The following is a 24,217-nucleotide window of genomic DNA, read 5'->3' as shown; positions in this document are numbered from 1 at the left end:
GATTTTCAACTTACTTTACCATTATTAAGTGTACTTGGAGTATGAGAGGGAGTCAGTGGGATTTGATCCAGCCCTTACAACACCCCCTGCCTTCTCTACCTTGGGCGGTAGGAGTGGGGGACACGCTGCCATCACTAGTGAAGTCCTGCCCCTCTAGCCATCTTCTCTACCCTCCCCCCCTTGCTCCCTTAGGCCGCCCCGGTACGAACCACGCCCCCCGCAGGCTCCTCCCACTCCGCGCGGTTCGGCCGTCTCCTCCTGACGGGGTTTTAACCTGAGCCCCTGGCGTGGGGCGGGAGGGGTGCCACCGCGTAAGACCAAGGGCTTCTTGCGAGCGGAGGAGCAGGTGCGGGAGTTGTCGGCACAGGAACCCTGCGCCGACGAGCCACTGTGGTCCCGGACAGGCCCTGGGCGAATCGGGTGAGGAAAGGACAGGGGCAGTGGGAACAGTGTCGCGCACTTCGCGCTCGGCCCCGCCTCGGCCCCACGCCAGGAACCTCGGGGCGGACCGGCGACCAGAGCAGCGCCGCCGGGGCTCCAGCAGGTGGCGCTCGAGAGGCGGCTCCGCCTCCGCCCCGCCGGGAGCGGCCCCGCCCCCGCTCTGGGCCCCGCCCCCCGCCCCGGGCCCCGCCCCCGGCCGCGCGCTGGCGCCGCGCTAGGAAATGACCTAAGCTGAGGCGAGGCGCGACTGGTCTCACCAGCTACGCTGCGGACGCGGGGCGCGCGCACCATGCCCGCCGGACGGCCTCCGGGCACGCGGGCGCAGCGCCGACCCGGCAGGTGGGTGTCGGCGCTCACGCCGCCTCTGCCTTCTGCGGGACACCGGACGGCGGCCCTCGCTGCCGGCCCTGCGCCGCGGGGAAGGGCGTTCGGGGTTAGGGAAGCTGCCCAGGTCTGGAGACCTCTCAGCTCGTTGTCTCCTTGGATGGGGGGAGGCACCGAGTTCGGAGAGGTGCCTCCAACGGGGAGTACCTCTGGGGGACACGTCATCCCACTCCCCTCTTGAAGAGGAAGGATCTAGAATGGAGCCCAGGAATTGGGAGTCCTGCGTGGGCAGGGCCGGGCTCCTGCCACTCGGGAGGCCAGTTTAACCAGTCCGTCCTTGAGAGAAGCTAGCCAGGCCAGGGGAGTTCGGGCTCCTGCTCCCACTCACGCAGGCCGGCCCCGGCCCCGGCCCCAAGGGTGGGTCTTGCGGACGGAGGACTGTGACCAAAGCCGAGCGAGAGGGACACGGAGAGGGGCTTGGAACCCTGCCGGGACGGCTGTGCCCAGCTCGGAGCCCCCAGCCCTCTCACTGGTCGGCTTCCAGGCCGGTGTCTATAGGCAGGGCAAGTGTCTGATATCCACCTATCTACACGCCCAGCCCAGCGCACCCCACCCCACCCTTGTATTAGCTGAGAATAACCCTGCCTACTGCTGTCACTGGCAGATTTCACCCTTCATCTCTTGACTCTTGTGCAATCCCAGAAGTTACAGGGGATCCTAAACTGTGCAGCAGGTGCCGGGCTGGTGCCCAGTCTCCAGCAGAAGCCAAGCTTAAGTGTTCAGCCAACCACCAAATGCCAAGGACAGCCCAGGAGCCCCTGTGCCAACCTCTGGCCAGCCCCACCCAGGGCCTGCAGACTGGAACCCCAGCCCCACGTGGCTCCACATCTGAGACATGCCGCTTTACCTCTCCTCCTCCCCAGGTGCTGTCACTAGTCCCAACCCAGTAAAGAGCTGCTGGGGCTGGGTGGTCATGGGGGAGCCTGGTAGAGAGGAGTATAAAATCCAATCTTTTGATGCAGAGACCCAGCAGCTGCTGAAGACAGCACTGAAAGGTGAGCATGGGGAGCCCTCCTGAGCCTGGGTCTGGGCCCACTGGAACAGGACTGGAGGACTGAGCCTTAGCCTGGGAATACCCCGCCCTCCCTCTCCTTTCCGTTTCTGAGGAGTCAGTTACGTAACTCTCAAACTGGAAGACAAGCTACATTCAGACCGGGATTTAGGAGTGAATCACAGTCACCTCTCAGAATGTAAAGTCATAAAGTCTTTTTTTTAAGTTGAAGTACCAGTGAAAGGGGGGGGGGGCACAGAGGACACAGTTTCTGTCCCTTACGTCCTTACATTGGACCCAGTTCTGTGTTACTGCAACCAGCTCTCTTGAATATGCAGAGCTGCCTGACTTGGGACAGAGGGTGGAGTGTTCTGCTTGGAAGAGGAGACAGAGTAACTGTCCTGGACCAAGGCCATCCTGCAGCACTCAGGACAAAGTTTGACTAAGCCAACAATTACCAGTGCCCATCACACGCCGAGCTAAGCCTCTGGGGTAGGCCCTGGCTGGCCCGCTCATGTCAGGGGTTCATGTGCGTGTATTGAGAACTTTCTTCTGTGATACCGCTGTCAAAAACATTGCTATTCAGTGCTCCTTCCTCAACCTAGTGCTAGGAGATGTGTGTCCTAAAAAACGAGCATTCTTTGATTAGTCTCTGACAGCTACGTAACCATCCCCATTTCCTCTGGTTGGGCCACCGGGAGGCTCATGGTTGGAGCAGCTCCTATGTGTGGTTACTTCTCCGTATGTGTTCTGGATGCTTTGAACGTAAGCATATAACGGGTGCACTCTTTTGTAAACATCTCCAATCCTTAGGAGCGGGCGGAGGCAAATGTGATAATTAAGCAGATGGAGTCTGCCTGCCTATCTTTACGCAGATCCAGGTGCCGTGAACTTGGAGAAAGTGGCCGATGTGATTGTGGATCATTCTCTGCAGGACTGTGTGTTCAGCAAGGAAGCAGGACGCATGTGCTACGCCATCATCCAGGTTGGGTGGGGTTGGGAGAGAAGAGGGGAGATGCTGAGCTATCATCAGGGTTGGGTGGGGTTGGGAGAGAAAGGGGGAGATGTTTTGTGGAAGGTACGTCAGGAGTGGGCAGAGGCCTGGCCAGCAGGGCGGGAGATGCAAAGGGTTTCCCTTAAAGGCTGAGAAGTAAGCCAAGAGGGTCCTCAGCCATGGAAGCTCAGGTTGGGGTTGCGACGGCACTGCTCCCCGCCACTCACCATCCTTTCCCTGGTTCATAGGCAGAGAGCAAGCAAGCAGGCCAGAGTGTCTTCCGGCGTGGACTCCTCAACCGGCTGCAGCAGGAGTATCAAGCTCGGGAGCAGCTGCGAGCCCGCTCCCTGCAGGGCTGGGTCTGCTATGTCACCTTTATCTGCAACATCTTTGACTACTTGAGGGTGAGGCCCCAGCAGCCACACGTGTGGCAGAGACAGCCTGTCTCCCGAGGCTACTAAGCCTGTGCTCTGGCCCGTTCCCCCCACAGGTGAACAACATGCCCATGATGGCCCTGGTGAACCCCGTCTATGACTGCCTCTTCCGGCTGGCCCAGCCGGACAGTCTGAGCAAGGAGGAGGAGGTGGGTGGCCCTGGCATGGAGGCTTTCGAGGTCATCGCTTCCTGGGGCAGAAGCCTGGTGGGGGCAGTTAAAGCCTGTCAGTTAACAAGACAAGCTGCTAGGTCTGGAATTTATCCACAGTAGAGCGTCCAAAACCTACTGGCTCAGAGGCTTCCTTCCCAGTGGGAAAGCCAACCTGTGACAGGAATGGTGAGAGCCCTGACCAGCTGTGAATAGGTGGCCAGAAACCAACCCAGGGTCAGGCAGTGTGGGGGAGGTAGCAAAGGGGGGTTAAGCTGCAGTTTGGAGACAGGGCCTGAGTCCAGCCTGGCCCAGATGTACAGACCTCAGGCAAGTCCCAGAACTTGCTTCACCTGAGATGTGGCTAATATCCACTGGGCAGTGTGAAGATGAAGTGGAAAGTGTGTGTCCAGAGCCAAGCATTGTGCCTGGCACGCAGCAAGAGCTTAGCTAATGGCTGCTCTGTGAGAGGCTGGCCCTGCCCGGGCGAGTGGTGTCACCTCCCACTATCCCCTGCAGGTGGATTGCCTGGTGCTACAGCTGCACCGCGTTGGGGAGCAGCTGGAGAGGATGAACAGGCAGCGCATGGATGAGCTCTTTGTCCTGATCCGGGATGGCTTCCTGCTCCCAGTGGGTCTCAGCTCCCTGGCCCAGCTGCTGCTGCTGGAGATCATTGAGTTCCGGGCAGCCGGCTGGCAGACGACCCCAGCTGCCCACAAGTATTACTACAGCGAGGTCTCTGACTAGGCCTCCAGATTGGACCTCCTCCCCACCTCCCAACCCAGGGGTGCAGTCTGCGCCTCTCCCAGAGACTTTCCCTTCCAGAGTTCCAACAGCTCCCGAGACATTTCCCACTCACGCAGCAGTCCAGCCATGAGCACCTTCCCTCCTCCTTTAGGAATTGGGGAAGACACCACAAAGACCACAACCCTCCACCCCCCACAGTCCTGCCACACTATCACCTTCCACCTGGGCCTGACAGAAGGGCAACTCCTAACAAGTACTGCACTGTGAAATCACTGGTGCAACAGCTCATTGGTGCCTCAGTTTCCCCATCTGTAAAATGGGTACCCATAGCCACTGGTGGGTTGCTTGGGTATGTCAAGGGGCAGAGGCGCAGAACACACATCACACCAGAAATTGCTTTTTATACATTTTGTATAAGGACCACTTGGGAAACAAACCTATTTCCTCCAGTCAGTTTTAACAAATGGCAGTACCGCATCACATACTAATACCAGTTCAGGGTGAGGGTTTTCTAATAAACCTTTCTGATACTAAAACTGCTTCCATTCATACCACCCAAACGTCCATCCGAAGCGGAGGGAAGCGATGGCTGGATGGGCCCTAAGTTTCTTGGGGGAAATTCAAGTCAATGTGTTCTGTCTTTGCAAGACGGGGCAGGGAGAGTGAGTTCTAGCCCTGAGAGAGGACTAACAAGCAGAACACTCTGCTCCAACCTTTCTGTGACACCTGCCTGCCGTTAAGGAAGAACTAAAGCCTTATTTTTCAAGGTAGCAGTGGCTCACATTGTTTCTTCCAACAGAGAGCCGTGGGCTCCTGGAACCTCTCCCCTCCCTCTACCACCAGCGGTAGTGTGCCAGAGCTCGGTTGGCCTCAGCCATCTTGTGCATGTCATGCTTCCTCTTGATCACAGGGCCCTGGTTCTGAAAAGCCTGCAGCAGCTCGTGTGACAGCTTCTCTGGCATCAGCACCCGCCGGTGCTTCTTCTCCCTGCACTCAGTAATCATCCACTTCATGGCCAGGAAGCGACGCCGCCGGTCGGCTAGCGGAACAGGGACCTGCCAAGATAGGACAGGAGCAAGCTGGTCCAAAATCTCGCCAGGGCTGCAGCCTCCTTCCTCCATGAGCTTGAAGGAGCGGCCAAAGGTTCCCTCTCAGCCAGCCCTAACAAGGCTCCTGAGAGGGGCCTGTCTTTTCTTCTTTGAGCTTCCCTGGGTGACCTCCGTGTAGCAGACATAAGAGGCATTCATTGAGCAAATGTTCACTAAGCACTAACCTCTTTCACCTGTAAATGGAAGCTCAGCTAAGTTAATACAAGCACCAATTGGGAAAAGCCCCATCAGATGGTGACTTAGCCAACTCAGATGATGGGTGCCAAAAAACAAAACCCTTCTGTCCAAGAATCATTTGCCAGGCCCCCACTATGTGCCAGGTATCATGCCACACCCTAGGGACATGGACATCAATGAGAAAGTCGCTAGCTTTATGAAGTTTACATTGAAAAAGGAATAGATGAGATACCCACTTTTGACAATGAAATATGTTAAATGCTATAATGGAAGCACCTAGTTCAGTTCAACAAATGGTAATGAAGCAGGTCAAGCACTACGCTAGACATTGGTGTGCAAAGATGACGTAGAAACATAGTCCCTCACCATGAGAAGCTTACAGATTAGAACACAGATGATGGACAGAAGTGGGTGGGTTCCAGAAGAGTTCACTTGGATACTATTTTGCTCTCTCCCATTTTCTGCATGTGATTTTTATACTATGGGACTCAGATGATCAGATCCTGACAGTTCCTGGTCCCTGGAAAGCTATCAATCTTGGCCCAGCTCTCCCTGCCCTGACCACTCACTCACCTGGTAGAAACGGCCACCCTTCAGGATGGGTACCAGCCCAATAACAGGCTCACAGTTTTTCAGTGCTTGGTGGAAGATGGTGTAGGGATTTCGTTCAATGGTTGCCTGTTCCTCTGCAGGAGCAGCATGGTACTTCTCAAACTGCTTCCTTTTCAAAGCTTCCAGAGTCTGCAAAGGAATACAGTGGAAGAGTATTCCAGACTTCCTAAAGGGTTTAGAAAGCTGAGCTAGTACCTTGCCCTTTACTCCCATGACTCTGCTCTTCTGTAGCAGGGCAGCTCCTCCCTCAGCACTTCTAAGACTAAGTTCTTATGCACCTCCCTCTTTCCTGGACTAGGACAGAAAGAGTGGGCTAAGAGTTCAGATTGGGTGGTGTTGGAATGGCAGTTGTTGTTGACTCCTGCAGCATTTCATTAAAGCCCCCACCCCGACACAGACACACAGGGAAGTTAATTTTAATGACAAGTACATGAATCCATGCTTTTCTAACTGAGAGCCAAGTACAAAGCTATAGGGCAAAGATGACAGGACCGAGGTACTCTTTACCTGTGTCATGAGAGATCTGGCCAGTACTTTGTTTCCTCCTTTCATCATCATGTTGGTGAATTTACTTCAAGGAGAAAAGCAACAGGTTTAGCTTTCCAAGGCTGTGTCACACAAGCCTTACTGAAGACCCTCCCTGGTACTGTCCCCGTAGAACAAAAGTGTCTTGTTTTCCTCTAACCTGATCAATGGGTCTTCAAACACAGAGCTTGTTTTCGTCGCTGGGGCAGCTTTGATATGCTGAGTCTTCCTGAGCTCCCGATCGTACTTCTCCTCCTCAGTCAGCTCGGCCAAGGGCTTGCGGTAATATTCCTTGTCAACCTGGGGGTCCCTGTATTCGGGGCCATAGCGGCTCCACCTCACCTGAGTTGCCCTGGGAGGGTGGGGGGCGGGGAGAGAGAAAGAGAAGAGGCGGGAAAAGCTGACTCCACAAGTGAAAAGTCTTGACTTAACAATAGGCACGGGTGCCAACCTGCGAAGGGCGGCGCGCGCACACCGCCAGCCAAATCTGAACTGCAGAATTCTGGCCGTTGTCCTACGAGGTAGGAGGGCCTCCCCCAGACAGGCCAGAAGTCAAGTGCCAGCGGTAAGGGCAGGCTCCTGAACTTCGGGGTGGGCACCCCGCCTGTGCCTCTCTCTCCCCACCTCCCAACGCAGAAAACCTCAGCTCTGAGCTTTTTTTTTTTTTTTTTTTTTTTTTTTTTTAGCAAGACCGCACTTTCAGTTCCGAGTTAGAACACCGTCGGGCAGGGGACAATCACTGAGCCTCCAGATTGGCCCCAAGTCACGCAGCTAGTTAAGAGGCTTGGAATCAGATACCCCCGGCACTCTCCAGCGCCCCGCGCAGTCTGCCTGTGGCTCCTCTGCTTCCCCGCAGGTCTCTCCGCGGAGACCCAAGCGACACCAGCTGCCCGCCACCTTCTCACCCTGGAAGCCTCAGGACAACCCTCCGCACGCCCAGCGTCAGGCCGGACCACCCTCGCACAGCCTTCACTGCGGGGGCAGCCATCTTGGCTTGCCACGAGGACCCCACAAGAGCTGCCCTCGGCGTGCCTGAGCGAGTGACGACAGACGGAGAAAAGGCTCGACACGCTCCTAAATCTGCGCATCACCCCATTAATTGGGGCGTTAACGGTCTCTCACTCCGAGGTCCAAAGGGAAGAATCAAAAGGAAACACTCGCCCTCCTATTATCCGTCGCAGTCTGGCGCAACCCACAGTGGCCGCGCTCGCTCCTCTCAGGCCCCCATGCAGGCCCCGCCCCGGCTCGTCTCGTGCAGATTATCGCGAGGTTTGAAGCCGCGGGGCCGGCCCGGGCGGCTGCAATATGGCGGAGACGGAAGGGGAGAGCCTGGAGTCCTGGCTGAGTGAGTATTCGCGGCCGCTTCTGCCTGTCCTTGAACTACCGAACTGCCCCTTTCCGCAGCCCTACTCCCTCCCGGGCCCCACGGCGGCGACGCCGCCCCCTGACAGCCTGCGCCTTGGCTCGCCGTCACCGCGAGCGCTGCGTGATCACGCCCCTTCTCCAGCCGGGTGCCTGGCCCCCGCCCCGCACCTGCCGCGGGCGCTGCGGCGCCTCCTCCCTCTCCCACGCGCGTCGCTGTGAGCTCGGGTCCTGTCCCGGCCTCGCGGGCTCCGGGAAAATGACAGCCAAGTGCTTCCGGCCGACATGCTTTCGGTGCTTTGCGGAGACTGGTTGGACCTTGGGCGGCTCCGTCCCTGGAAAGGGAGAAGCTCTGGGCTTGGGCTGAGACTCCGGGAGCCGTGGGTGCCGCTGAGCGTACACGCACGGCCTCGGAATTGTGACCACGTATTCGAGGAGGAAAGACCGCTTCGCGTAGGCAGGATGCTTGAAGTGAGAATGACCCAAAGAAAAATAACAGAGCTTTGCCTTTTTTCTGCAGCGCCCCAAGCATGGTGAACTACATGCGGCCACGCGCGCGCGCACACACACGAACATATTAACGAGTCGTTTGTTGGTAACCTACTCTGAAACAAAGCTGAGCAGCCCAGCCTGATCCTGTAGTTATAGCGGCCTATTGCTGTAATTGCTAATTCATACAGCTGTGAAGGAAATAGGGGTTAACCTTGTTAGCTGGTAGGACTTGGCTGAAGGGTTAGTACTAAGTTAACTTTCCTATGGGCGAGAGGAGGCCGCTCAGTGAGGATAGAAATTAGGCAAGCTGATGAGGCAGGTAGGATACCTGGGGACTGCCTTTTGCAGAGCTCTCTTATTTACTAGAGCCTCCAGGTTCTTGGAGGTGATGGCTGTTTCCTCCCATTGCCTGACCTTCCTTCATGTGAAGCTCCCTTCAGGCAGTTGGTCCTGGGTTACGTTTGCAGAATCTTCCGTTGCAGGCATGTCACGAAGCCTTATACCTGTATATGGAACTGTTCTCCAAGGAGCTCAAAGTGCTGCAAAGACATTCATTTATCAAGTATCGTAGTGAAGCAGATCTCACAAAAAGAAGACATCCTGGCTGATTAAACCATGTGCCCAGAGCCCCCCAACCAGATACAACCACACTGGAATTGCTTTGATTCACAGATACTAGTGGGGACATTGGAGTCATTTAAGTGACCTAAGCTGAGTTTAATAGGCTAGGTTTAGAGTTATGTTACTATTTTGAAATAGGAGAGGGACCTGTTTTTGAGGAAGAGTGGAGCTGGTGAAGGGGAATGGAATGGTATCTGTAGAGACTATGTAGACAGTCCCCGACTTACCACGGTTCGACACCATTTTTTGACTTCACGGTGGTGCTTTCAGTAAAACTGTACTTCAAATTTTGAATTGTGATCTTTTCCCAGGCTAGCTGTGTGCAGCAGGGTACTCTCATGTGCTGGGCAGCGCCAGCAAGCAGGCTCCCAGTGAGCCACGTGATCACGAGAGTAAACAACTGATACCCCACAGTGCAGTGTGTTGCCCATATTTTTGTGGATATTGTGTTCTGAGCATGTTTAAGGTAGGCTAAGTTATGATGGCAGTAGGTTAGGTGTATTAAATGTATTTTCGACTTAACAATATTTTCAACTTCTGGGTTTATCAGTACGTAACTCCATCGTAAGTCAAGGAGCATCTGTAGAGCTGAGATTGGCCTTTGACTCTTTCCTATTAGAGTGACATTTGGGGCCGTGTTAAGATTTCTTCCATTCTTGTTCTCTGTTCACCTTGACAGTTCTTATAACGTAATGGTGTGAATTGTACCAAGTGAACGAACCAGTGCTTGGGCAAGGAGCTTTTGAATGGTGGCACCATTTATAGAAATAGGGAAGTCAGGAAAGAGAAGTGATGGGTTTGTTTTTAGATTCGTTTCTGTACCAAAGTAGCACTTAGAATTACATATTGTCTTGTTTTTGCTCTGGTTATGTGTCTTGTGTTACACCAGAACAGCATAACCTCCTTGAGCATAAGATCCGAGTCTTGTCCTTTTTCGGGAGCCTCTCCAGTACTTAGCATGCACGTACTTCATTTTCTGTGGGTGCTTATCACAGGCTTGGTGATTGATCCAGTCTCTCGATTCAAGACCCTAGCTAAAAAGGTTGACTCCTGACTCCCTTTTCACCCCTTGTTCTTGCCTCTGCTTATTTCTGAGTCATTTGCTATGACTTGTCATCTCTGGAATGTATGAGCCACGTTGGGATGGGGTGGCCAGTGCTGTTATTTCCATTCCTATGTGACCTTTTGAGGTCCCATATGACAGTCAAGGCTATTGATGGAATTAAGCTGAAAATGGGAGAGACAAAACACAGAAGAGAATAAGGCTTTCAACAGAGACCCAAAAATACAAACCTGTAGTCAAAATAGAGCCCAGAGAGGCGGTTCTAGAAGGCAGGGTCTGCAGGGGAGGCTCTGGTGTCACCTCTGGACCAGGTGACGGAGAATGTTAAGTGGGTGGAAGGTTGTGTGCATCTGCTGGGGGAGGCAGTGGGCAGATGAAGAGATTCAGTCACCCAGAATGATCCCCAGAGGTTTCTTCCAGTTCCTGTGGGTGATTGAGGTGTGCTTTCGGAGCTGGCTAGAGAGCTTGGGGAGACGCTCAGAAGTGGGACTGACTGACCTTTGTTGAAAGCAGGGCTGTTTGTGCGCCTGTGTAGGCACAGCGCTCCCTGCAGGTTTGCAGTAGAAAGTTCTACCCAGATGAAAGGAAGTAGGATTCTAAAGAAGTTGAACACAGTGAAAAGTAAGCAGGTGTGTTCTTGGAAACAGAAATGCTGTCAGAATTCTAGCAGGCCAGGGAAGAATATGGCGTTTGGTGAATGCTCATTGCTTGTGTTTGTGTGTGGGGGGGTCCACATCAGACTCCATATTTTGGAAGATGCTTTTCCAGGTGCAAACTGGAAGTGAGTGGGCTGTTTTTTCTTACACCGTGAGGTATGCGACTATTCTCAAAATGATAACAGTGATGGGGGTGGACATGGTTCCCGAGACCGACTGATTTTTGTGTCTTACAGCCTCTTGATGTCATGTGAGAACTTCAAGCATCTCAAATGATAGGGATTGGTAACAAAGCTATGCTAACACCTGAGAAGATTTTAGACTACTGGTGGGAGAGACTCAGGGTTTCTCTGGAAGCTGACAGCTAGTAGGTCACTGTGGCAATTAATAGCTACTCTTGGTAGAATTAATCACTCTTTTCTTCAAACTGACGTTTTGAAGGGCCTGCTAATTCTCTTTTCAAGGTTGAGGACAGGCATCTCCCTTTTCCTCTAAAGATGAGCGAACCTAAACCATCAGAATCTTTTTGCAGCCAGAGCAGAAACACTGCCAGGCAGGTGCAGCGTCCGTCCTCTGGGGCTGCAGCCTTCTCTGTGCCTCAGCGTTTGCTGACCTCTTGTGGCTGGGGACGGGTGGCAGTGGTGGCAGGGAGTCCCTGTTAGGATTTGGTCATGGAGCTAGTGATTTTTAACGTTAGATAAAAAGGAAGTGAAGAAAAGTCACGAGACATCAGAATTCAGGAACTTCTAACAACACCCCTTGTTGGGAGGGGCTTTTCAAGCCTCTGTCGCGCTGCTTTTGGCCCTTGTGGAAATCTGCGGAGGAGCGTGCGTGTTTAAAGGATATACGCCGTCAGCCTTCCATTTGTCTTCTGAACCTGAAGCCCTAAATTTAGCTTCAGAGTGCTTTCTGAGAGAGGCAGACTCCAAGATCTGAATCAGAGTTGGGAACACATTTAACCACCCTGAGCTGGGGCGGGGATAAGAGGGAAAAGAGGACCCACACGAAGTATTAGGAGACCTGGCATTTAGCACCTGGATTTTAAACCTTCAGTGGCCCTCTCAGAGCTCTCTGACACTTGTCTCTGTCCTTGATCACGGAAGACCATTTGATCTTCAGGGCGCTTAATAGTCGAGTTTAGATTCTGTTTCAGTGACCCCAGGGACAGATAGCACAATGATTGGTGCTTAGTAGGGGTTTAGTAAATGTTAGCCTAACTTAAAGTGATGGGTATTGTGTGCAATTTAAAAAACACTTAAAGCGTGAAGGACGTTTAGGTCTTGAAAAAGGTTTTGAAAGGTACGTAGGCAATATATTTTCTGAGTGTGTGTAGTTTTTATCAAGTACCCCGCTTCACTTTCTCCAGGAAACATTTCTTGATCATTCCTCTTGCTTAAAACTTAGCTTATTTTTATATAGCTGGAGCTGGCGTTATCTATATTTATTATATTAAACATTTTACATAGGTATCTACTTGAAAATTTTAGTTCCTTATGTTTGCAGTTATTTGTGTTCTGATCTATCTTAGGCTCCATGAGGCTGAGGATTTGTTTTCTCTTTCATGTGTGACTTTCAAAATACTGGACAGAAAGCAGTATTTGTATGTGATTCGCTGCCTGAGGGAACTGTTGAGCCTTCTCTATTGGAGAAGATATTTGGAAACAAACTTACCTTCCCATCAATGATTGGTGCTTAGTAGGGGTTTAGTAAATGTGGCTAAAAATTGTGAGGACAACCTTCCATAGTGTCCTTCTTGTTCTTTATAACAATCGTCCCCTCCTTTTTCTGTCCAAGATAAAGCAACCAATCCTTCCAACCGCCAGGAGGACTGGGAATACATAATCGGCTTCTGTGATCAGATCAACAAAGAGCTGGAAGGGTGAGTGTCAAAGCCATTAGGGGGCAGGTGAGACAGTTGACTGGGAAAGTCAAAACCTGAGGCCAAGGAGGGCCAGCCCGATGGCCCCAGGGTCAGTGTCGTGAAAATGTGGTCTGCTTGTCTCCCAGGCCACAGATCGCTGTCCGACTGCTGGCCCATAAGATCCAGTCTCCGCAGGAATGGGAGGCGGTCCAGGCCCTGACGGTAGGTGTTTCATCCTCACGGTGGATCTTCGTGAGCCCACGCCCTCCCTATCTAGAAAAGGTTCAGTCAGCTATTCCACAGATGTGTGTGCCCTTGTGCTTCAAAACTGCCACCACGGCCACATGGTCTAGTGGGAGAAGCAGAGCGGCTAAGGGCGGGAGCCAGAGGCAGGGGCCCTGAGCCCAGGGGGGCTCAGAGAAGGCTCCTCAGAGAGATGCCCACAGAGCTGTCTTGCAGTTAAGAGTTGGCCACCTGAAGAAAAGGGAGGTGAGTATAATTCGTTCTGTAGCTAAAAATAGTGCACTTACCAGTGAAGGCATCACACCAACGGGCAGATCTTGCTGTTAATTCAGACTAAGGATTCAAGGTATGGAGCTGTGTGCAGCACTTGGGCGCTTCCAGGCTCTGCCCTAAGCAGAGTGCAGCCCGTTCGGACAGGCAGAACAGAGGACATGGTCTTAGAAAAGGCGCGTCGATGGCCCACGTGCACACCTCTGGCGTCTCCACCATAGAGCAAAGGCCTTAAAACAGTGGTTTTTAACTGGGGACATTTTGCTCCCCAGGGGACATTTGGGCACATCTGGAGGCACTTTTGCTTGTCACGTGTCATGGGGTGCTAATGGCATCTGGGGGACAGAAGCCAGGGATGTTGCTAAACATCCTATAAGGTACAGGACGAGCTTCCACCACAAGGAATGACCAGACCAAAATGTCAGTAATGACCGTTGAAAAACCCTGCTCTACAAACACAGAAACCAATGCGGGGAGCACGGGGGTGGCGTACTCCTTGGCATAAGCTGCAGGCACAGGAAAGCTTACGGGAGATTTGTTTGCCCCAGCAGGAAACTAGATGGGAGCAGGGGGAGGGAAAACATCGTGCCACCTGAAATGAAGAAAAAAATTTAAGCAAGATCTCCCACCTCCCCAAAATTATCAATCAGCTTGTGGAAAAACTCCTGGACCTTGAGTCAGAGAAACTTTGTCTGGGCCTCCCTTTCCTCATCTGTAAAATACGAGGGCAGAATTTTGCAGGAAGGCATTTTGCAGGACTGACATTCCAACTGTCTTGGTATCTGGGTTTCTTTAGTTCCCGGGAGGCTGCCCAGAAGAGGTTTGCAATTGGAGAGACACGGGGTGTCAGTAACCCTGTTGCCCTGACGTTTCCTGCTGCCTGGCCCAGCTTACAGCTCTTCCTGATTAGTTCCTTCCTTAGGTGAAGATTTATTCCGCGCTGTCTGTGTGCTGGGGCCTGGCTGAGTGCAGGTCCCACCCTGACCCCACCCCCATTGAGCACCTCTCTGTGTGGCTACAGGTGCTGGAGGCGTGTATGAAGAACTGTGGGAGGAGATTTCATAACGAAGTGGGGAAGTTCCGGTTTTTGAATGAGTTAATCAAAGTCGTCTCTCCAAAGGTTTGTCAGCGGCAGTTTCCTATTTTCCTGGAAGTTCTTTTGTTTCTCCCATCTTACTGGCTTTCACTGCACAACCAGCATCTTCACAGCTCTGAGATTGTCCGTGTCCTGTCCTTAGAAAGCTAGGCCCTGACGGGAGCAGAAGGATGGCCACGCCGGCCACCGGACAGGCTGCCCTCTCTGGCGGGCTCCCAGCCCAAATGCGAAGTGACATGGTAGCAGCTGTGTGTGTGTTGGGGCAGGCCTTGGGGCTCCTACCGTGTATCCCCGAAAATAAGACCGGGTCTTATATGAAGTTTTGCCCCAAAAGACGCATTAGTGCTTGTGTTCAGGGGATGTCATCCTGAAAAATCATGCGGGCTGATTTTCCGGTGAGGTCTTACTTTTGGGGAAACACAGTAGTACCAGCAGCCACTGTTCCATTGCCGATCTCACATGGGTGCAAGGACCTGGCCTCCCTTGGTTCTGTTTCAGCTGCTCAGGTTCTGTTTCTCGCTGGTATTGCTTAAGCTCTGGGCACCGCTTAAAGCAAAGGGAACAATTTTTCATACTAAAGATTCTCATTAACTCCTTCGGGGTAAAATGTAGTTGTTTCTGGCAGGTTGTGCATGGAAACGCAGTGTCGAGCTCCCCGCCCCCTGCCTAACCATAGACTGTATCCCAGGTGGATATAACTCTGCCGCAGGCAGTTTCCTCTTCCCCCCTCCCTGCTGGCTTCCCATCGGGGTGAGGACTGGAACTTGTTAGCGACCATTTCGTTGCTATGGAGAGCGCCTTCCCACCGCCTCTGCCTCCAGACTGCACTTACTAGGTTTTCCGTTTTCTTTTGCTTCTTAGTACTTGGGGGACAGGGTGTCTGAGAGAGTGAAGACCAAGGTTATCGAGCTGCTTTATAGCTGGACATTGGCTCTGCCCGAAGAATCCAAGATCAAGGATGCCTACCACATGTTGAAGAGACAGGGTGTGTGCCGCCCTTCCCTCAGCCGCCATGCACCCCCCAAGGCGGGCCCGGGCCAGGGAGGATGCAGGGGGGCGCCTGCTGGCCCCCTGCTGTGTCCCTTCCTCCTGAAGACAGCGGGGAGGGCTTGGCTGGGGTTGGAGGGGACAGCCCCCCTTTGCAGGTCATGGTCCCAGGGATGTGCCCCCTTGCTGAGTGAGGAAAGCCACCTCAGCCTGATACACACTCTGTCCCTTGTGTCACCTTCAGGCATAGTGCAGTCTGACCCGCTGGTCCCTGTGGACAGGACACTGATTCCCTCTCCACCACCGCGTCCCAAAAACCCTGTTTTTGATGATGAGGAGAAATCCCAGGTAAAGGGCATCCCGCCTGCAGTATCCTCACGCCAGGTGTGGTCTGTTCAGTGCTGCGGGAACTCGCGCTGCTCTGGGGTCCCCCTGGTGGGATGCACCTTGCCCTCACCTCTGATACCCTCCTCTTCCAGCTGTTAGCCAAGTTGTTGAAAAGCAAAAACCCAGGTGACCTGCAAGAGGCCAACAAGCTCATCAAGTCCATGGTGAAGGAAGTGAGTGGGCCCTGGGCCTTGGGGCGCGGGGGGCAGAGCGGAAGTCCGCTCCATGGGGAGGCCTGCTGTTCACCCCTGCCACCGGCCCTCACCTGCAGAGGCCAGAGAATGGAACGGAGGAGCAAGAGTAGATGGGGCCAGTTTGGGGGTGAGAGACGGCTGTGCAAAGAAAAACAGTAAATTGGGTCCAAGGCCTGTGGTTCCCAGGAGCCAGGCTTTGGGAGGAGTTCGGGGAAGCCTTTGCTGGAGTCCCTGGTCAGGTGTGAGCCTTGCTTGCGGGACCGGCGTCAGTGCGCCAGGTCGTTGAGTTCTCGTGCTGCTCGGATGCAGGACGAGGCGCGGATCCAGAAGGTGAGCAAGCGTCTGCACACCTTAGAGGAGGTTAACAACAACGTGAAGCTGCTCAGTGAGATGCTGCTCCATTACAGCAAAGAGGATTCTGCAGAGGCAGATAAAGAGCTCATGAAGGTACGGCCCCCGCGCGGACCGGAGCTGGGCCCTAGGTACCTGCTCTGTTGACGCCGATACACACCTGGTGGCCCCTAATTTATTCATCAGCACAGCAGCCCCTTAGAGGGTGGTTGGCGCCCCCATTTTACACAGGAGCCATGACTAAGTTGCCCCAGGCAGGAGAGCTGTATGTACACGTGACTGCAGACCTGTTGGCCTTCCCTCCCGCAGAGGTCCCGCGCCCCAAATGTGGCATCTCAGTCCTTGGTCACAGATGTGCCAGCCAGGGAGGCAGGAAGGGATGTACTTCCCTTGTCCGAACTGGTGCCCTGTCCACCCAAGCAGGTGTCGGGTGACAGCAGTGGAGGCTGGCAGCAGAGGACTTGTGCTCTGAGCCCAGCCCTGCCAGTCACTGACTGGTGCCAGGGGAGTCCATGGTTTTCTGGGTGTGAATGCTGAATAGATGACCTCCAAGGGCCAGTGTAGCTCTGATTTTTATGTCTGGGTCTCTTTCAGGAGCTGTTTGATCGGTGTGAGAACAAGAGGCGGACGTTATTCAAACTAGCCAGTGAGACAGACGACAATGACAGTAGTTTAGGTGAGCAAAAGGCTAGCTGACAAGGATGAGCCAGGAGTTTGGATTCGCGTGTGGTGGGGCAGTTGTCATGGACTGGGATGAGAAGTCTCTCTTCTGCTCTAGGGGACATCCTCCAGGCCAGTGACAACCTCTCCCGGGTCATCAACTCCTATAAAATGGTTGTTGAAGGGCAGGTCGTCAATGGTGAGGTGGCCCCGTCAGCCACGCCTGACTCTGAAGGTGAATGTTCTGCTGCCACAGTCCCCACCACCAGGTTGCAGGTGCAGGTTGACCAGTTGTCAGCACTCAGGGCCTCAGGGGATTCCAAGCCATTCTAAACGGTTCTCCAGCTTCGCAGAGGCCAGGGGACAGACACCCTTGGAGGAGGCCAGAGGCTGTGCTCAGGGTTTTGTCCCCTGCTGTGCATCCACTGGAGTGGCCCGATTACTATTGTCCCTTTCTGTTCGCTCATGCAGGAAACCAGCACTCCAGTAACCAAGGCACTCTCATTGACCTTGCGGGGTTGGATGCGCCAAGCAGCTCGTCCCCAGTCCCCGACCCACCCTCGGGCATCCCTATCCTCCCACCACCCCCCCAGCCCTCAGGACCTGGGCGCAGCCGCTCGTCCAGCCAGGCTGAGGCCCCCCCAGGGCCCAACATGACCAGCAACGCCCTTTGCTTGCTGGACGAGGAGCTGCTCTGCCTGGGTGCGTCTGGGCGGGAGGCTGCAAAGGGCTCTTCCAGCAGAGCCGGTCGAGGACGGTGCGGGATTGGGTGGTCTCGGGGGTGCTCTGTGTGCTTAGCAGGGACGGGGAAGGAGACTTCAGTTGTAGGGCAAGTCAAGTTCAGTGTCGCAGGCCAACAGGGCAGTCTGTATGTGGACTTTGGGGTGGAAACGGTAGATCCAGTGTCTTGCTCTGCCTCCCTCCCCACTGGAGGTTGCCTGTACCTTCTCCCCACAGATTGACATCATTTTTGTTGTGACCCTTCCTCAGGCCTAAGATAGGGCTGGGGCTGCCCTAACCCACCCAGAGAGTCTTCTCATCAGCGTCTTTGTTCTCAGGCCTTACTGACCCAGCCCCCAGGGTTCCTCCCAAAGAGTCAGCTGGGAACAGCCAGTGGCCCCTGTTCCAGGTAGGCGCACAGGCCACAACGCTGAAGCACTCGACAACCTTGACTTTCTAGCATCCTTTCCCGAAGTCCTCAGCTGCAGCCCCTACCACCTGTCCTCGGAGGGTTAATCCAGTGGGGCTGCAACAGGGCCCTCAGCAAAGGGGCCTGAAACCCTCCGCTCCCTTTGCTGACTCACACTTTCCATTCCTGTAGAACGGACAGTCGGACCTGGACTTCTTCAGCCCCAAACCCCGGACTGCCGTCTGTAGCCCCGCAGACAGGCCTGACCTCCGGTCCTCAGCTACCCCCGCAGGCAACTCCCAGGCTGTACTGCCACCCCCCTTTCCAGCTCCTGTGGTCCCAGGCAGCGTTTCTGCCCCCAACGCAGGCTTTTCGTTCCCCGCTGGACTGGCCTCAGCTTCGGCCCCAAAGGCTGAGCCCACAGCCCCCGGGTATCATGGCTCAGCTTTGGGCGATAGCACCCCACACCAGCTGGATGCCCTCGATCAGCTTCTGGAAGAAGCCAAAGCGTAAGAGTGGGAGAGGTGGGGTTGGGGAGGCGTGGGCCTGCTCAGAGGGTTGGGGAGGCTCCCTTTTGTCGGACCGTCAGCTGGAATCGAAGCCCTGGCACGGGGGTAAGAGGCAGCTCTGGCGGGGCAGGGCTGTGCTTCGTGAGGGATTGACCCAGCAGCTGTGCCCAGTCTCTGACTTGCCTGTCCTTCCTGCCCCCCAGGACCTCAGGCCTGGTGAAACCCGTCTCCTCCAGCTTCTTTCCCGGGGCCGCCACCTCCCCTCTGATCCCCAGCAGCACCTCGGCTAGGCCTCTCCTGCCCTTCTCCACAGGGCCTGGCAGCCCTCTCTTCCAGCCGCCCATCTTCCCGTCCCAGGGTAGCCCCGGGAAGGGCTCTGAGCTTTCCCTGGCCAGTGTCCATGTCCCCCTGGAATCTATCAAGCCTAGTACGTGTTGGAAGCTTGCGGTGGGAGGGGAAGCGGGCCCACAGCTTGCAGCGTTGTGTGGAGTGAGAGGGGCGGGTTGGGACAGGTTCTCCTGGCTGGGGTCCCTTAGTCCAGCGTTGCCTCTGCTTGTTGCTGCTGTGCACCCCTGTGACGTCCTGACAGGCTTTCCCAGACTCCTTCGGGAGCCCCATCCCCTCAGGGCTGCAGCGGGCACCCCGGGGCTGCTGGGAAGTGCTGACCTGCCCTCCCGCACCCATACGCCGTGTTCTTACAGGCAGCGCCCTTCCCGTGACAGCCTATGATAAGAATGGCTTCCGCATCCTCTTCCACTTCGCCAAGGAGTGTCCCCCCGGACGGCCCGACGTGTTGGTGGTGGTGGTGTCCATGCTGAACACGGCCCCCCTGCCGATCAAGGGCATCGTGCTGCAGGCCGCAGTGCCCAAGGTGCCCGCTTCCCGGGGCCCCTAGAGGCAGAAATGCCTGTCATCGTGGACCCTTTGTGGAAGGCTTCTACGGCCAGCAGGCGGCAGTGTGTCCACGGTGACCAAAGTGGGTCTCACCGCAGGGCACCTGCCATCTCTTCAAAGGACTTTCTCTTTCTTTTTAGTCAATGAAAGTGAAGTTGCAGCCCCCATCTGGGACAGAACTCTCTCCATTTAGCCCCATCCAGCCACCGGCAGCCATCACCCAGGTCATGCTGTTAGCCAATCCACTGAAGGTGAGCTAGAACCGGGGGTCCCAGCCTGACGCCCCAGATTAGGACCTCGGGACCATCACCTCCCAGGCTTGAGGCTGCCTCCCAACCAAGGGTTGTGATACCGTAGCATTAACCCTTGTCTCTTCCCTACCTGGATTCAGAGGCTGAGCTAGGATGGGCTGGCGGGAAGAGGCCTGTTAGCTCAGAAAGGGCCCTGGGGGTGATGGAGTCTCACGTGCGTCCCCTCTGTCATAGGAGAAGGCGAGGCTTCGGTATAGGCTGACCTTCACTCTGGGGGAGCAGCTGAACACGGAGGTGGGTGAGGTGGACCAGTTCCCTCCGGTGGAGCAATGGGGGAACCTATGACACAGCAGAATGCTGTCATCTCCACTTTGAGGACCAAGCAGGCTGCCCCAAGACGGGAAGGCTCTCCGGGTCCAGTCCTTCTCCACGTCGACTGCAGTGCTTAGAGCTTTGGTGTGGAACGTGGGCCCTAGGTACTGTTGCCAGGAGCCGAGCTGCTGCTGTGATGGTCTCTCCTCCTTTGGCCCCGTAACAGGACCTGTTTTTATCTACCTGTGTGACTTGAAGTGGCCGTGTATTGTCAGGTGGATTGTGGCCCCTGACTCTGTACTACGGCCCTGGGAACGTGGACCCAAGGCTGGAGTAGGCTTTTCCCCTCATGCTGGCATCCCGATACCACAAGGGAGGAGGTCTCTAAAGAGACTTGGGGCCCTCCCTCAAGAACCATGTCATCACACCCCCCCCATTGCTACTCTGCTTCCCCTGCTGGCAGGCTCCTACTCCTACCTCCACAGAAGTGGGCAAAGCTGTGGTCCCCAATGGACCTGGGCACAGAAAAAGGAGTTGGTATGCTTTCTTCCCTGGGCGGCAGCATTCTGGAGTGTGTGCTTGTCCCTGGCGGTGGCAGGCTGTGTCCTATGGACATCTCGGCAGGATGTGGCTCTCAGCCTATTAGAAACAGAACTTGGCCTCAGGGCAGCCTAAACTAAGGACAGAAAATGGAAGAGAACCAGTGTTTTCCTTTTCGGAGCAGGTACTCAGAGCTTTCTGGGAAAAGTGCCTCCCACCGTGGGAACAGGCCATTCTACTCACTACCTCTTGCTTGGCATGAAATAAATTGCCGTCTTGCCCTTCAGATCTCTGAAGGGGGAGACAACTCCTGCCACCCTCTGTGTCCTGCTTTGGCCCCCCTCTCCTCCCACTGATGGCCTGTGGTGTGGCATACAGTCAGGAAAGTAGGTCTCAGGCAGGCACGTTGCACTACACTTAAGTCCTTACCTGCTCCCCAAAACTAATAGCCCTCAGCTGCTGAGGGATACTGTCAGCAAGCTGTTGGGTCTGGAGGTGGTGAGATTAGGAGCATGCTTGAATCGAGTCACCAGACCCTACTGCTTCAACAGTGCTCAGCCCCTGGTAGTGTGTGCCGGGACTCTGGGTCTCCCAAGGCCGCGGGAAAGTGAGAACCACCAGTGGGGAAGAGCACACAACTCAGCTGAGCTCCGCTGGATGGGTTCAGAGCCATCCCCAGGGGAAGGTGGCACAATCCACGTTCCCTGGTCCCTCCCTATTCCTTTCCCGGCTTCCTTTCTCTGTCAAGAGGTCATCTTCCCCTTCCCTACCATCTTTAGTAAGCAGGTTTCACTGCTTCATTAGGATAGGTCAAAAGTGAACTGTCCTTAAGGAATAAGTGCAAGAGCTTTCCAGAGACCAGCTACTGCAGCTCTGGAAAGGTCTGAGATTACCACATGGAAATGTATCTTTATAATAAGCTTTAGACATTAAAATTATTTATGAGTGTTACTCGTTACTGGTGAGGTCACTGTTTCATGACAAACATCTATACTGGAGCTAGATATATCCATAGATATATCTATATTTATACACACACATATATATCCCAACTCTGCTGCCCTTGTTTTGCTGCATGTGAAATAAAACCATTTTCACCCTATTTGGAATCCTTCTACTACAGACACCTTTCACCCCAGTGGGGCGGGGAAGTGCCACTTAGCAATTCCAAATGTAGACACCACCCAGGTCGTTAAAAAGTACAGCTTCCTGAACCTTTTTCTTTTTTAAAGGAGAAAACCAGAAAGTCAACAGTGAGTGTTTCAGATGATGCTGAGGGTGAGGCCAGATTTCAAAGCACAAGCACTGAAGGCTCCTGTCCGAGAGTTTCGTCATAGGCAGGAGGGCACTGCACTCACCCTTCGTAACTCATGAGGGTGGCTTTTCCTCTAAGGAGACAGGGAAGTAAGTCAGTTCCATGTCAAAGAAAACATAAGCATTTCGTTAATTTTTACTATCAGGCCCACAGTGGGGGTAGATAAAAACTCCCTAGCTGAACTCTAGAAACTTGCCTTATATTTGCAAAAGAAAACATTTATTCTTTTAAAAATTTATATACATCGCCATACAAAAATACCATGCTGGAGCAGCTGTCACCAGCCTCAGGAACCTTCCAATGAGCCTTCTTTTACAATTGCCCGAGCCAGATTTCGTGCGAGAGCAAGTCTCAGCATTTCCACCTTGGTGGTCTCTATGTCATCATCCTGAAAGGAAAGAGCCAGCGTAAGGCACAGCAGGAAGTGATATTTGGCTCCCGAAGGCTCTATCTAATCCAAAGGCAGATAGAGGGCCTTTAACATTCAGTGGTAGCTTCCAGCAAGTTCTCAATATAAGAGCTATGTGCAAAGGACCCTGAGCGACAGGAAAGAATACAGAGACCCGAACACTAGAATCACCCCATTTTCTCCTAAAAGGAGGTAGCGTGTCACAGTTACAGGTTAAGAGGTAATTTAAGAGGCACATGAGTTTGTAAGAGGCCAGCATTTGCAGAGGGAGGTGGTGGGGAGCGCGAGATAGAGGGAACTTTTCCTCGTCTCCACTGGAACCAACCCAGAAAGCCAAATGACCTGGAGCTGCTGAGCGTCTGGCTCTCCATGCACTGGCCGTCCTGATCCTGAGGCCAAGTCCTCCAGACATCTCATCAGCTCATACGTTTGCTCTGCGGAAAAAATGACCTAGAAGAGAGAGGCTACTTCGCTGAGCTGCTCCCCAGATGAGGCCTGCACTGGTTTGGGCGTGAGCCCAAGTTCAGACGGCCTTCCTCATGTGCTCATGGAGGGGTGTACTTTGTACGCAGTCCTGGGCAGGCAGAGCACCCCTATTCTCAATCCAAGCCCTGGGCAGGGTATTGTCAGTAGACAACTCTTATTTCAAATTACGGAGTTTTTCTCGTGTGGATATTAGGTTTCCACAGTAGATGCGATGGGGGTTACGTGCCCACAGACAGAGCCCTCCTTGGGCCATGACGTACGTGTACACATCTGCAGCAGCACAGAATGAAGCACGGGCAAGGACTACAAAACTCAGAAGAAAATGCCTGTGGCCTCAACCTGTACCTGTTTCTGTTCCAACAGGGGGAGGGCATCTGTTAGGAGCGTCATCCAGAAAGACCGCGGCGCAATCTGAGAAGTCATCAGTGACAGGAGAAGAGAAGCAGCATCAACAAAACGCTTCTCCCCATATAATCGGTGGAACTCACGGTACTTTCCTATTGAGAAAAGAACACCAGGTCACCTCTGGCCCTAAACAAAAAAAGACCCCAGACCAGCCATTCCAGAGCAGAGAGATTCTTCCAGAGCTGTCTCCAAGCTCAAGGACCAATGAGACCAAAAGGATTCAAAACATGCTTTGAAGGGGTTCCACTGGGCCAAACCTGGGAGAACATAAGCATCAGAAAAAACAAGAGTCATGGGCTATAAGAGGTTGACTAAAATAACCCGTGAGTCCATTACTAATGTACATGAAAGAACAAACAGGGATAAAGGAAAAGCCTTCCATGTGGTGGAAATGTCAACTAAAACAAGGGATGTAAATCAGTAGTTCCCAAAACTAGTAGGTGAAAGTTGATGAGGAAAAAGATTTAAATAATCCCAGTCTCTCCCCACAAATCATTACCTCAGACGGAAAGTCAGTGCCACACCAAAGAGACACCTGGTGGATGCCACTTTAACCAAGTGATCAAAGCGAACTCCACCAACAAGGGGACACAGCACTAAAGACATGTCACCTCCGGGGCATTCCTGCACCAAACACAATCTGAATCTGATCAGGAGGAAAACCAAATAAACCCAAATTGACATCCTACAAGAGAGCTGAACCATGTCATGGTTAAGACGCACCAACCAAGGCAGAGGCTCTTAGAGACACAACTAATAATTCGCTCACAATAAAGTGCATTGTGGGACAACTGGTGTCATCAGAATACGGGCTGTGGATTAGAGAAGAGTATTGTATCGACACTGAATCCCCCAATTTTGATAAATGTGGTTATATGAGATTGCTCTTAGGAAATACATGCTCAAGGATTTCTAGAGGGAAACAGTGTCTCCAACTTACTTTCAAATGGTTCCCCCAAAATCTGACTAAATGAGAGAATGAGAAAACAAATGAGGCAAAATATAAGCAAGTGGTGAATCTGGGTAAAATGTATATGGGAGTTCCTTATTCCTACTTTTGCAACTTTTCTCTAAATATGAATTTACTGGAAAATAAAATGTTACCGAAAAATATGCTTTGCAGAATCTGGCACACAGGGTTCTATGTGGTTTGGAGTTTGG

General features: G+C 53.6%; 4 protein-coding genes across 18 annotated transcripts in view; 2 read left to right on the top strand and 2 right to left on the bottom strand.

The window, feature by feature from the left end:
- The first annotated feature begins 253 nt into the window (after positions 1 to 253).
- Positions 254 to 4,908, top strand: MIF4GD (MIF4G domain containing). 12 transcript variants are annotated; one of them, XM_081027212.1, is made up of 7 exons: positions 627 to 780; positions 1,468 to 1,688; positions 1,788 to 1,820; positions 2,692 to 2,801; positions 3,059 to 3,214; positions 3,301 to 3,393; positions 3,913 to 4,908. In XM_081027212.1, the coding sequence occupies exons 2-7, from the start codon at positions 1,661 to 1,663 to the stop codon at positions 4,138 to 4,140; spliced, it is 648 nt and encodes a 215-aa protein (XP_080883338.1). In that variant the 5' UTR covers positions 627 to 780; positions 1,468 to 1,660; the 3' UTR covers positions 4,141 to 4,908. The 12 variants fall into 12 exon arrangements, with proteins under 12 accessions (XP_080883337.1, XP_080883338.1, XP_080883332.1 ...); XM_081027213.1 differs by having other exon boundaries at positions 671 to 780; positions 1,499 to 1,688; XM_081027214.1 differs by having other exon boundaries at positions 709 to 780; positions 1,496 to 1,688.
- On the bottom strand, positions 4,523 to 7,798 carry MRPS7 (mitochondrial ribosomal protein S7). Of its 2 annotated transcripts, none has more exons than XM_081027202.1 (5): positions 7,469 to 7,781; positions 6,724 to 6,915; positions 6,546 to 6,609; positions 6,000 to 6,167; positions 4,523 to 5,195 (listed from the first exon to the last, which is right to left on the bottom strand). In XM_081027202.1, the coding sequence occupies exons 1-5, from the start codon at positions 7,549 to 7,551 to the stop codon at positions 4,974 to 4,976; spliced, it is 729 nt and encodes a 242-aa protein (XP_080883328.1). In that variant the 5' UTR covers positions 7,552 to 7,781; the 3' UTR covers positions 4,523 to 4,973. The 2 variants fall into 2 exon arrangements, with proteins under 2 accessions (XP_080883328.1, XP_080883327.1); XM_081027201.1 differs by having other exon boundaries at positions 4,524 to 5,195; positions 7,362 to 7,798.
- Positions 7,762 to 24,162, top strand: GGA3 (golgi associated, gamma adaptin ear containing, ARF binding protein 3). Of its 2 annotated transcripts, none has more exons than XM_081027198.1 (17): positions 7,762 to 7,908; positions 12,552 to 12,636; positions 12,765 to 12,840; positions 14,153 to 14,251; positions 15,089 to 15,212; positions 15,459 to 15,562; positions 15,694 to 15,774; positions 16,105 to 16,242; positions 16,741 to 16,822; positions 16,925 to 17,041; positions 17,278 to 17,508; positions 17,865 to 17,935; positions 18,128 to 18,444; positions 18,648 to 18,871; positions 19,146 to 19,315; positions 19,479 to 19,589; positions 23,015 to 24,162. In XM_081027198.1, the coding sequence occupies exons 1-17, from the start codon at positions 7,869 to 7,871 to the stop codon at positions 23,030 to 23,032; spliced, it is 2,088 nt and encodes a 695-aa protein (XP_080883324.1). In that variant the 5' UTR covers positions 7,762 to 7,868; the 3' UTR covers positions 23,033 to 24,162. The 2 variants fall into 2 exon arrangements, with proteins under 2 accessions (XP_080883324.1, XP_080883323.1); XM_081027197.1 differs by lacking the exon at positions 23,015 to 24,162 and adding an exon at positions 19,824 to 21,392 and having other exon boundaries at positions 7,764 to 7,908.
- NUP85 (nucleoporin 85) overlaps positions 21,533 to 24,217 on the bottom strand; it is a 29,004-nt gene continuing 26,319 nt past the window's right edge. Inside the window, exons 17-19 of one of the 2 annotated variants that reach the window (XM_081027199.1) lie at positions 22,997 to 23,148; positions 22,508 to 22,615; positions 21,533 to 22,144 (exon numbers count right to left, since the gene is read on the bottom strand). In XM_081027199.1, the coding sequence (XP_080883325.1) occupies positions 22,043 to 22,144; positions 22,508 to 22,615; positions 22,997 to 23,148 (362 nt within the window). In that variant the 3' untranslated portion in view covers positions 21,533 to 22,042. The remainder of the gene's footprint in view (positions 22,145 to 22,507; positions 22,616 to 22,996; positions 23,149 to 24,217) is intronic. The other variant, XM_081027200.1, reaches the window with a different exon arrangement.

This window comes from Rhinolophus hipposideros (genome assembly GCF_964194185.1).
Source record: "Rhinolophus hipposideros genome assembly, chromosome: 20".
NCBI classification, from domain to species: Eukaryota; Metazoa; Chordata; class Mammalia; order Chiroptera; family Rhinolophidae; genus Rhinolophus; species Rhinolophus hipposideros.
This window is presented reverse-complemented; position numbering and strand designations above follow the sequence as displayed.